The sequence below is a fragment of the Scardinius erythrophthalmus genome (assembly GCF_964197995.2).
Source record: "Scardinius erythrophthalmus genome assembly, chromosome: 14".
Classification (NCBI taxonomy): Eukaryota; Metazoa; Chordata; class Actinopteri; order Cypriniformes; family Leuciscidae; genus Scardinius; species Scardinius erythrophthalmus.
The window spans coordinates 29,880,153-29,893,561 of record NC_138234.1 but is presented as its reverse complement, the minus strand read 5'-3'; the positions used below and the strand labels follow the sequence as shown (position 1 = coordinate 29,893,561).

The following is a 13,409-nucleotide window of genomic DNA, read 5'->3' as shown; positions in this document are numbered from 1 at the left end:
TAATATATATAATCAAAAGTTCTGCTAAATGTTTCATTGATTCTTTAAAAAAAAGAGACAGCACTGAAAACAAATATTTTAGTAGTACATTTTGCCAACTGTATATATTTCACTAATTTTTATGTATTTTATTGATCAAATGAATTTGTCATCATTTTTGTATTAACATTGTATTGAATAATGTAAATGTCCTTTTTATAAGTAAAAAAATAAAAAATAAATAATTTTGGTCCATGTAGCAATTAATTAATTTTAATATTTAATCTATATCTACCCAGACAGTCATATTCACCATATTAACTTTTAACATTATGAGCCGATGCTTCCATCTAGTGGCCGAAAATGGTTTTACATCACGAGACCGGTCGCGTGCTTGCCTATAACATTTTGTGTTTTGGCCATTTCCAAGAATGAGTGTGACTGTGAACCTTACCAGAGAACTGAAAGAAACTGAGGCATCTATCCAGAAAATTCACCAAAAGGTTTACTGTTCTTCTCATGAACATCTTAAAATTATCCAGTGAAGAAAATAGTCATTTTTGTTGTAATTCTAAGTTACACTTACTGACCTAACAAATTTCTATGTGCTTCCAGTTGTATGACTATATTTCAACAGCAATTGTCCGTAAAACCTGAATCCCAGGTGTTTGGCCCATTGATCTATAGGCCTATGTCATTATATAGATCCATAGATATAAACACTAGATGTCACCTTGGGGTTCTAAACATGCGTCAAAACCGCCGCCATCTTTGAACAGGGGTCTTGCCATATGAAGTAGCTAGGTAACGCTGCTATCTCCGCCTATACTTCGATTTTATGGATGATACCGGACTTTTGTGCTGCGTATGGATGTTCACACGAACGAAATCTAAACCAGACAGCATGGGATTACATTTACTCTGTGGATGGTAGTAGTCAAGTTGTTTTTTTATAAGTTCAGTGTACATTTCTCTGCTTGGAGGAAGAAAATGAACTGTGATTCTCGCACAGCTAATGAACTGTGAATATTCTTTAGATATTATTTGAAATAACTCTTGTGTTTAAAATGTACAATATGCAGGAGTTGATCCTCAATACCCATTTTTGGCTGCATGTGCTGTGTTGTTCCTAACTTTTGATTTTTTTACCGATTGTACTCAAACCTTTTAATAACAAAATAAAAAAAAAAACCTGTAAGTACAGTCCTAATAGTATGCTGGTCCTCTCCCTGTCAATCTTCAAACAGTACATCCATGATTATTATACATAGAATTCCGCAAATCTTATGTATGTGTGCGTTTTGCACAAGGACAGTGGGCTCAAGGGCTTGTTTCTTTTCCTTGCAAACTGGGGATGGAGGTGTGGAAGGAGTCGAAGGACACTGAAATTTGTGAAAATGTCAACTGTTTAAAGCCTTTCTTTAAAGTGAATTTCGTTTTGTATAAATTGTATCTTAATTTTAATAAATTTTATTCCTCAACAAATTGCTTGTTGATATAATCATGGAGGCGTCCGCGCGGTAACTTACTTATTGCACGTTAACTGGAGCGCATCTCATCCTAACTTAACGAAACTCAGCCTATGCCTCACACAGACATGAGAAATACATCAAATACACAAAGCTTAAATAGTCTTTAAACGAAATAATTTAAAACGAAAGAAAAAAGCTAGGCTACTCTCTGATTATGTAATCCATTATGTGCATTTCTCTCTCTAGGCGCGTTCACTACGGAGATGGCGATCGTCAACTTCATCTCTGCAGCCGAGTCGACACTGTCAGAAGTTTATTAATAAAAATCAATGCACGCGTCACTGGATTTACAAATGCACTTCTTGCTTGTTGCACGCACACATATTATGTCGAAATAACGAGATATTATGTTGAAATAACATTATTCTTAATAAAACATCTTTTAGAATATTTGATTGAATGCTGAATGTTGCGCTTGTTCAATTTAATAAAATAAAAAATTTAATTGTGATCATTAAAATAATTGAATATTAAATATTTAGTGGCCAAGTTTTGCTCATTTATATATGTATTATATAGCAATAGTTTATTCTAAGTTTACTCAAGTGGAAGAATGTGACTAATAAACGTAGGCCTACTAGCACTATGCATTATATTTTGAAAAAGAAGTAATTATCTTAATATCAAAACCTTAAATTTCCTCTGGACTCAATGATAAATACATGACTGACCGTTGGAACGAACCATTAAAACTAGAAAATCGCATTTCATGACGATTTATGGTGATTTTATTTCCGTTAGACCTTTGCCTACATTGACGCTGATGCATTAAAGAGGAGGGGCTCCCCTGTTCCAAGATGGCGGCTCTATTGACGCATTCGTTCCAATGAACTGCCGTATACAAGGCGACATCTAGTGTTTATATCTATGATATAGATCGGTGGTTTGGCCGTTTATTTACATTTTCGAATTGCATTGTGGGATCTTGAGCTCTGCTCCGAGCCTCCGACAACTTTTCACGGCCAATATTTCACGAGAAATATACGAAACACAAAATGTATCTAACTCTTTCAACAGTAAGACATTATAAGGAAATAATACTGCAGTTTAAAAAGAGATTGTTTTATTGCCATTTTTAGTAGTTTGAAATTATGTAGCCTGTTGTCTGGGTTGAAAATTCAATTGTGAATTTTCATTGGATATCGCTAACGCAGCGCCATGACAGGTATGAAAGCGAGGCTGTGAGGGATAGTCTTAGCATGTTTTTAATGGCATGCGCTGTAAAATGCTGTATAAAGCTCGTAAATCACTTATAATTTTTCACAGCTCATGTTGTCTGGAGTTTGGTCTACAAAAATTTATTGGAAAGACATTTTTGCAGTATTTAGTCAGCAAAACAATCCAATAACCCATTAAATAACACTGAAAAGATTTCTATTCCCCCACAGCCTCACTCTGGTGATTATGAAGAGACTTAAAGGGTCATGACATGGATTATTTTAACATGTTCCTTGAGGTTCACTTATAATGTTAGTAAAGTTTTTGCACAATTTTTTTTTAAATGTATATACAGATGTAATGTTGAATGCAGTGATGTGAGAAACGAAACTTCCTGAAACTTTTAATCAATTGAACCATTTGCTTTGCAAAATGATCCACCTTTTCAAGGTGCTCAAAACGCCTTAAAAAAAACAAACAAAAGAAAAACGCCAGGAATATCAGATCCAACCCCCTGTTATGTCTGATACCTTAAACCTGCTAAACACCAAGACTGCATACGAAATCGCATACTTACTACTATAGTATTAGTATAGGCGAAAATTAGTATGTCACAAAAGTAGTATGTCCGAATTCTCAGTACTCATAAAAGAGTAGGAAAGAAATCCCGGATGATCTACTACTTCCGGTGAGATTCTGAAGTGTGCATATGATTGACACTTTACTATCCCATGAGGCCACAGGAGAGGATTTATGAATGGCAGTGAAGCGATGCAACCATAGACAGTAAAAGAAATGGACACAGCGACCCCATGGATTCAACGGAGGAAAGTGAAGTCATTTAGAAGCACTAACTTCCTGATGGTCGAGCGAACTGCGCAGACTCAAACTGAGCTTGACGACGGAGACAGAGACGGAGAGTGTGAGTAGGAGGTGTTCATGAGCTAGGAACAGGAGCAACTTTTGCTAAGTATTCTGATTAATTATTTTTTCATTTTTCCTCCACGTCCCCCCGATTGCCTGTGAGCTTCTCTTTCTGTCCGTTTCTCTATTGTGCGACAGAGAGTCGCGTGGTTATGACGCAATCGTTAGCCTATTTTTACAAAAACGGCTTCTACGGGGCCATAACGTATAAGCTACAAGGTAATGGAGCCTTTTATACATTTTCGTGTTTCTTTAGAAATAAATAATGGACAAATGGAGTCTTTAAACACCTCAGATGTAAAGTTATTCGCTGTCAAAGTGACGCCAAAATGAATGGGAGTCAATGGGATGCTAACAGCAGGTGATGGTCCGCTAATCAATGGCGGCGCCCGGGGAAGCTTCAATATTTTATGAAACATTACCCCCTTGGATGCAACTGACGCTGATAGATCACATGATAATGACAACATGGCGGATGTAGTGAGTCCAGATTATATTCATACTAGAACATACTTTTTTAGCAGTCGTGAAGTAATTACTTATTCAAATACTTACTACCTACTCAAGAGAGTGTGTGATTTCAGACGCAGCCAAAGCCTTGTCTGGTGCCTAAAATCAGTGTTTTACTGCATTTAGTCTATTTGGTCCCAAAACTGTATTAACAGTCTTTTATCAGCCCAAGAGGCAGATGGAGGAAGCAGGGAAGAGCAGAAAGCAGGAGACAAAGTGATGGTAAAATGAGCAGAGTTTATTGAATAATCTTAGTTGTGTGTGTTTCAATGCCAAGACTTGCAAGACATCTGACCAGCACAAATACAACAAGTGTTATTAATACACAAGCAATAGTGGTGTAAATTACTGATTCACAACATCATCCTGTTAAACCCTTGAAATGGAGACATGCTCTTATCTCTTACTCATGAAGACAAATATCCCTTAAAACTAAAAAAATTACAACTAAACAACAATGGAAAATAATAAAATAACTGATCAATGAATGAATCAATAAAATGAGTATATAAATGGATTAGATGATTATTATAAATGATTATAATTAAATTGAATAATAAAATGATTAGAAAAATGAATTAGAGCATAAAAAAGAAAGAAAAGAAAACAACACAAATGTACGATTGTAAAGAATCCTTGGATCCTTCACCTTTAAGAGTAAAAAGACCCTTTTCATTTGGCACAACTGTGGTTACACCAGCCCTACAGTGACTGTATATGAAGCCAACTACTGAAAATCTGCTGAATATTATATAATGAGACACAAGCATTACATATCTAGCCCTGCGAGCAGGTTGTGTTCATGTGATTAATTTGTCATCATAACAAACAAATTAAAAAAACAGGAATAGCATACAGTGGTCCCAGAAGGTTTTTGGACACTTAAGTCACACTTAAAAAAATTCTCCATTTCATTGCATTAGATAGAAAATAACAGAAGTGCAATCAGCAAACAAAAGATGCTGGAGCTCTTCTTAGCAGTAACTTCACTTTTCAGAGACACCATTTCAAACATTTTTAAGCGATGGTCTCTAGGGCCCCGTTTACACCTGTTATTAATGCTGCCTTCACATGTTATCAGAATCAAACTCATAAATACGAGTTTTAGTTAAAAATGTAACATGAAAGCTCTGGGCATGAACTGGGAAGCTCGGAATAATTTTGATACCCATTGATACTTATTTTGTCCATTAGATTGAAAGATCTGAAAAAGCCCATACATTTGCCCACCCATAGACCCTCCCCTTGAAGAAATCAGGACAGAAGTGGTTAAAAGTGGACAAAAGAGACGGATTAAAACACCAGGTGTAAAAGGGAATGTGTCTCCTATCTTAATACCAGGTGTAAACAGGGCCTACGTCCTTCATGCCACATCTTTCATGCCATGTCCTAGCAGAACCTTAATCGATATAGTTCATTATATATTACATATTCATTACACACAATTTGACAGCCATAGATTTTTTTCTTCACTTTGGAGAATACCTATAAATGTTTTAATATCTAGAAACTTAAACCTCATTTTGTGAAATGTTTTGAAAAGGGTACGTGAGCTATATTTTTTAAACTGACACTTGTTTTGACATTTTGTTATGTAACGTGTATACATTTTTAACAGAAATTATTCATCCTCTTGTTCAACATCACACAGAGACATTGAATTATCATAAAGCACAAATCCAGCATAGAGGGGTTCAGTGAATGTGGTGTTGAATGTGTGTAAGTGTCTGAGTGTGTGTGTGTCAGTGATGCCGTAGAAGGACAGAATACCGGCCGGCTTGTCCACATACACTCCTGCTCTGGTATAGGGAGGTGATGGGGCAGGTATCTGTGTTCCTTTACCAACATGCCAGGCAATCAGTTTCTCCCTAAAGAAGCTCAGACTCCAGGATTTATCACTGGTTGCAAACACACAGTCAGTTCTTTTTCCTTTCCTGTTGATTCCTTTATATGCCACTGCCATATCACCCAACCCAGTCCATTCAGCCTCCCAGTAACAGCGTCCAGTCAGACGCTCTTTACACAGAACCTGCGGAAGGCTGTCATGGCTCAGTAGATGATTAGGATCTGCATCAAATCTCTCTGCATGTTCAGGATGTGACATCGGTTCTGGATTATATACCAACTTTTTGTTGCCCTCTACAATGGAGAGACGATTGTGTACCGTGTTTGGATCCAATGTGAGACAACAGAAATCTGGACACAAGAAAACAACATTAATAAGGCCACAAAATATGTTCAAGAATCAGATTGGCCTTGGATCTTTTCGGCTCCACATAAATATTTTTGACAGCACATACACAATCAGAACATTTAATATTTGAGACCTTATTCTGGTCTATTGTAAAATGGTGTCCTGTGAAGAAAAGGCATGTGTGTAGACCTACATTTTTGTAGTCCTCCTTTAATCATGGTCTCTCCCCCATGATCCAGACTGTTGAAGGAAAAAAAAAAGCATAATGTGCCATTATTCTATTCATCTGACTCACCAAAAAGGAAGAAATAAGTCTTAAAAATACAACACAACAAATTTTCAGTCATGTCTATGCTAATAACTTTTGAACTAAGGTTTTAAAGAAAAGTATTTTTTCCTCTGATTCTGTGGCTCATGACAAGTCCATTTTTCACCATCATTTCTGAAATCATATTCAGACTGTGCTAGCAAAAAGAGTCAAACAATACCAAATTGTCCCATGTTAGCCATTTTGGATTTTGTCATAAAATCTTGTATTTTATGAAAGCTTTAGCATAGTTACGGAATTTGATTTGTGTCTTCGGCACTATGCCCTGAAAGAACCTATGATTTATGAAATTTATTGATGAGGATAACCCCTTGAGATGAAACATCTCGTTTTCAAGGGGGTCCTTGAAACATAGACAAAGATAATACAGCACATACATTCACACTCACAAAAGCTCTCCCTCATCCCACCTCACCCGGCCCAACAAGTCATTATTGGAAACAAATCCATGTGTAAAACACATTGTGATATTAGGATGCATGACAACATTTACATATACATATGTATATATATATATATATATATATATGCGTTGTCACACCTACACCCATACCATGATGTTTTGGGCTGGACATAATAAAATTGACAAAGATGCTTATAGCGTTTGCGAATTTTGTCTAATAGACATGAATCTCTATTCCTTGGGTCCTACAGAATATTTTTCGACAGTCGGACAGTCAGTCAAATATCGTAAAGTCAGTCAAATTTCACACAGATCTTCATGTGACCATGCTGACAAAGAGTTATTAAAAGCTTTTGCTATCTCAAAGCGGTAACTCTTTGTCAAAGTTGATACCAAAGCAAAGCATAGTATTTTATGCAATATATTGGCAATGCTAACATGAATCCTTGCCATGCTCGCTTAGCTCATCACTTTGCTTCTGATGCGCTTGGCCCCCGTAAATGCTGCTGGCGGCTATACTTTAACATGGATCCTAATAACCCATTTTTTAACCAAATTTGTAGCCACATACATCTGAATGAACTTACACACTGACATTTCATTCAGACTGAGGCCTTGTCCACACTAATACGCTTTCGTTTGAAACCGCATCTTTTTCTCTCCGTTTTGTCTTTTTCTCTCCTTTTTGAAAACGCTCTCCAAAGTGGATAAATTTGAAAATGCCGTTTTCACTTTGTAGTGTGGACTGTGAAACCGGAGGTAGCCTATTTAAAAACGAAGACGTAAGAGTATCATATTGTACCAATAGATATTCATGTTTATACCATTATTGTGCCTGTTATGTGCTATTCACTTTCACACAGTTGCTAAAATGTTACTTTGCACACTCTTCATATCACAGTCCTGCAAAGATGACAGAATTTACTCACATTTGCTGTTCTGCAGCAAAACATGAGAGCAGTTGTGTTTTAGACCAAACATATGGTGACTGAGTACGACCTGGACACATCAGTGAAAGGTGAGATATTTTGCTAAATAAAATAATCTTTTCAGAAGAATTGCATGATAACTTTATTAATAATACATCTGTAACATCTCAGTGAGCTTTTGTGAGGGTTTACGCCTGCGCAGTAAGGTGAATTTAGTATTTTCCAACATTTCAGTGTGAACGAGAGACTTTTGGAAAACGCTTGTAAATGCTAGTGTGGACGGAGAGCGTTTTTAAAATGAAAACGCCGTTTTCAAATGTGTCCGGATTAACGTAGCCTGGATTGAGTTGTTTAAAACTTTGATAATCTGATTAAAGCTAAGGTAGGCAATTTTTTACAATAATTTGTTTTGTTATACTTTGTTATACTGTTAAAGTCTCTTCACATCCTGGTAACAATCAACAATTAAAGTGGTCTAAATATACAGATAACAAATATACAGTGCATCTCTTCAGTTCACCCCACTCATTTTCTATAGGATTCAGGTCAGGGACTGGGATGGCCACGCCAGAAGCTTTATTTTGTGCTCAGTGACACATTTTTTGTTGTTGTTGATTTGGATAATTTTTTAATCATTGTCCTGATAGAAAATCCGATCACAGCCCATTATAAAATTTCTAGCAGAAATGGTCAGGTTTTGATTTTTTATCTGTTGGTATTTGCTGGAAACCATGATAACATGTCTATGAACAAGATGTCCAGGCCCTCCAGCAAAAAAATAGGCCCACAACATTGAAGATCCAGTGGTATATTTTACCGTGGACATAGGATATTTTTTATCCCAGTTTGCACCAAACCCATCTGGTGGGTTTGCTGCCAAAAAGCTCTATTCTTTAATTTCATCTGACCACAGAAACCAATCCTGTTTGAAGTTCCAGTTGTGTCTGACAACTGAATATGCTGGAGTTTGTTTTTGGACAACTTGTGGTGATGTAGGGGCTGTTTGATAAAAAAATGTATAGGCTTTCTGACCCCAAGACTTTCACGCTAATCTCTGCAACTCTCCACCTACAATCCTTGGAGAGTCTTTGGCCCAAGCGTGCCGCACAAGCCCTGAAAAGTGAAGCCAAAACGTCTCGATTGCCCCCCGGTGACTGGTCCTAGTATAGGTCATAAGCCCCACCTCCCCTTGTTATTCAACGGGACGTAAGACCAACTAAACAATTAAATACACTTCAAATATCTTTTTTTCAAAGGTGGTTTCTTTCATTTGCTGTCGTTTTTATCACGCTGATGTAAGTTCAAGTGTCTGTTTCAAAAATAAGTTGCTTTTTAGTTAGTTACGTGATGCGGTGGTGTAACGTCATGATTGACAGCTGTGATTGACAGGTTCTCTGAGCGAAGTAGTCACTGAAGCACCAACGGACATTTTTTTCTGGATCTTCGGAGGACTGAGGAGATTGTATTTACTTTATTTTAACAAGCCTCTTGTCGTACTGAAATCAATTTTTTGGCGCTGCCAAACTAAAACAATGCATGCACTGAGACAAAAATGCGTTTGCCCACCTATCTAAATGTAGGAAAGACGGTGAATAAGCCCTATTTCAAAAAACAGTGGAGTGTTCCTTTAAAGGGATACTTCAGGATTTAGCATTAAGCTTTGTATTAGTAGAAAACCTGTAGTATTTTCGAATTACCATGCTTTCCACCCTCATATCCCCCTGAGAGGAGAGATTTATGTATTTTTTGTCTGGAAAAAATCTTCCGATGACGCAAAAATCGTCATTTTGCGTCATCGGAGGATTTTCTGTCCAGAGGCTAAAGACTACAGCCAGTAGGAGGGGCTGTCCTGCATGTTTTCAGCCCGCCCATACAGGGTGGGATCTCACTCACAGAATGTACACACAGTCAGCCGTCTTTCTTTGGAAGCTAAGCTAGCAGGCTCTTGTTCTGTGGAGAAAGCTGAGTAGTAGGAGAAAGCTGAGTATTAGGAGAAAGCTGAGAAAGTAGGGGTTACCATCCTCCTTTTCCCTGACTTGTCCGGTGGGCGAGATGGTCACGGAGCGGAGACTCACTGGTAGCCAAACCTTGTTTTAAACTGCACTCTCTTACCAGTAGGCGTGGCCTCCTAGGGCAGTGAAGCAAGTGCATTCTGGGAGTTTTTTGTCTTTCACAAGCGCCCCCTTTGTCATCGAAATGCGCCCTCGATGTGCACTTTTGCCAAGCCCACACTGTGGTGGGCTCCTGACAGTCAAAGCGCCATTACCTCACAAAAGTGCGGACTCGTACGAAGACCACGAGTGCTTAGGGTGCCATTTGGGACAGGGCCATAGACACACGTCCTCTTCCAGGCAGATTCATAACATCTTTAGTTGATTGGAACTTCTTAATTATTGCCCTGATGGTGAAAATGGGGATTTTTTTTAATGCTTTAGCTATATTCTTACAGTCACTTTCTATTTTGTGAAGCTCAACAATCTTTTGCTGCACATCAGAACTATAATATTTGGTTTTACTCATTGTGATTAATGATTAAGGGAATTTGGCCTTCGTGTTTATATATACTTTCATAGTGTGTTTATATAGTGTAGGAATATACTTCAGAGATATTTTAATCATAAGAATTTGTAGGGTTACCAATAATTGTGGAGAAATTGGAGAAAAACATGTAATGCGAGTTTCCCCCCACTTTCAATTGTTTTGCTTCAATGAAAAGTTAAAATTTTGTGTTTTTTTTGGTTGAAAGATCAAAAGGATAAACAATGCAGATTTATTTTCACAGCTGCCTTTGCTCATATTTACCAAGGGTGCCAATATTAGAGGAGTATGTATTTTCATACTTCCTCGTGCCCAGTAGCAAGAGTTTGGGGTATGTCTGCTGTAGCAGGCTGAGGCAGAGGGTGTTTAGGGGGTGTGGAAAAAGACATTCAGATTTCGTTACAAAAGTGCTAATAAAATTTGAAGACTTGTCAAAATACACAGACAGACAACGGGGTAAAACAAGGATAAACATTGGCATTGTTTTTAAAAGATGGAGGAATTTGATGGAATATTTGGGTTTTGATCGATACGACGAACTTACAGAGATTCTTCTTGACAGGTAAGCTAAACATCAAGTTAAAAGTATTCCAAATATGTAAGACCTTTTATTGAAAGAAGCCTATTTTTACCTATTGAGACATGTCTTCACTTTAATAGACCCGGAAGTGATATTAGAGAGTGCGGAGCAGATCACGTCAGACACGAAGATGTCAAGCAGCATGTGTTTACATTTAACGGGGATCTTCAAAAAGAGTTTATTAAAGGGGGGGTGAAATGCTATTTCATGCATACTGAGTTTTTTACACTGTTAAAGAGTTGGATTCCCATGCTAAACATGGACAAAGTTTCAAAAATTAAATTGTACGTTTGAAGGAGTATTTCTGTTCCAAAAATGCTCCTTCCGGTTTGTCACAAGTTTCGGAAAGTTTTTTCCGAGTATGGGCATGTGTGACGTCAGATGTAACGGAATTTCCTTATACGGGTCCTAAGGGCACTTCTCCGGAAGGACGCGGGCACGCGCGCAACCGTAGACCAGTCACCAGAGCAAGAGAGCGAAAGCAGTACGCCCATCAAAGCGCTATGCTCGGCTTTAGGGAAGTCAATTTCACCAAAGAAAGTGGGTTTTTGGTTGCCAGGGCAAGACAACCCTGCACAGATTCCCAAAGAACCCAGCGTTAAGGGACCAGTGGATGGAGTTTGTTTTTCCAGAGCATCAACGGAGGTTGTGCAAGACTGTTTGTTCCCTGCATTTCGACGATGATTGTTTTATAAACAAAGCCCAGATCGACGGATTTGCAGATCGTCTAATGCTTAAGGATCGAGCAGTCACAATGATAAAGGCTTGCGGTCGTGCGTTGGAACCGGGCGGTGAGTAAAACTGCTTCATATGTCTCTGTGTGTTGTTAGCTCGGCGCGTTAGCACAGCTTTAGCTCCGCCCACACGGCCCGCCTTCAGCCGCTCGTTTTTTTCCGGAAAGACTCGGTACAGCCTATCTTTCTTTTATAAATATAATAAAACTAAAGACTTTTTGGAGATATGAAGGATGCAATACTACTCTATAGGTACTCAAGATTAACAGGAGATTGAGTGTAAATGAGCATTTCACCCCCCTTTAAGTTATTTTGCACAGTAAGTTGTGAAAAAGAACTCAATGTAGTATTGCGCTGAATGAGATACACCAGAAGCGCTCTCTCAGACAGTGCCCGATCCCGAATTCAGTTCTCTTTGCGCCTGAATGTTCAAATACAGACAAAGTTGTAAATGAAATCTTGCGTAAATACAGTTGGTTGTGCCTGTCCATCCCGTCCCGTAAACCACCATGAGAAATCTGATCACCCTACATCTATATCAACTCAGTCCCTTAATTTAGAGTTCATGTAAGGAGTATTTTGTGAATTATCAATAAGAATGAAATCATATAAAAATAGGCTACATTTAAATCAATAAAAAAAGTGTTCATGTAAACATTGCTAGTGTCCATCATACCAGAGTTTGCAGTTTGGATCCTTCATCAGTGCAGTGAGCTCTGAATCTCCAGGGTGATTGTAGCTCAGATCCAGCTCTCTCAAATGTGAGAAGTTTAAACTCAAAGCTGAAGCCAGATGAGAGCATCCTTCTTTTGTCACCATACAGCCAGATAAACTACAATGACAGACATCAAAGGCATAAATATATATAAATGTATATCCCCTCAGTTTTATGACTATTTTAAAGTCACCTCAGGTTCTCCAGTTTACAATGTGGACTCTTCAGTGCATCAGAGAGCAGCTTCACTCCAGAATCTTTCAAGTTATTGTTACTCAGGTCCAGCTCCTTTAGGCAGGAGTTTGACGACTGTAGAGCTGAAGCCACACTTTCACAACACTGATCAGTGAAATTACAGATGGACAATCTAAACAGAAGATTAAATGATTACATCATTGACCCTTATGTAAGAACTGCATTTGCAATGTATTTAATGCTTTACAAAAGTAAACAGTAAACACAGAACATTCCCAAATAAGAACATTCTAGGAACATTCTCTATATGTTTTTTTTTTGTAACCAAAAACTAACCTTCCCCAGAAGGCTGCAGGGAGGGTTTTTTGTAACAACCAAAAGAGAACTTATACAGAACGTTCCCTGCAGGTTATTTTTAGGTTTGACTAAAGTGAACCTCCCCAGAACATTATCCTAGTTAAAGTTAATACAATAACTGTTTATTATTTTTTTTAATGTCTGTGACTAAATTTCATATTTTAAAAACCCTAGATTGTACTCAAGTCATTGTTATTTGGTGCTGAAATAACATAAAATCTGGGTTATTGTGTTACAGTGACAAGCCCATACAAAATCTAACATGTTAATGGAAAAATTTAATCTTATTTAATGCTCCATGTAATGATATATGTGCTTGGATTATTTCTATTG

At 37.7% G+C, this 13,409-nt stretch overlaps 1 protein-coding gene across 2 annotated transcripts in view; it reads right to left on the bottom strand.

The window, feature by feature from the left end:
- Positions 1 to 4,321: 4,321 nt before the first annotated feature.
- The window catches only part of LOC308702370 (protein NLRC3-like), a 45,808-nt gene continuing 36,720 nt past the window's right edge, over positions 4,322 to 13,409 (bottom strand). Inside the window, exons 7-10 of one of the 2 annotated variants that reach the window (XM_081385175.1) lie at positions 12,718 to 12,891; positions 12,486 to 12,641; positions 6,491 to 6,537; positions 4,322 to 6,299 (exon numbers count right to left, since the gene is read on the bottom strand). In XM_081385175.1, the coding sequence (XP_081241301.1) occupies positions 5,725 to 6,299; positions 6,491 to 6,537; positions 12,486 to 12,641; positions 12,718 to 12,891 (952 nt within the window). In that variant the 3' untranslated portion in view covers positions 4,322 to 5,724. Of the gene's footprint in view, positions 6,300 to 6,490; positions 6,538 to 10,250; positions 10,356 to 12,485; positions 12,642 to 12,717; positions 12,892 to 13,409 lie in introns of those variants that run through there. The other variant, XM_081385176.1, reaches the window with a different exon arrangement.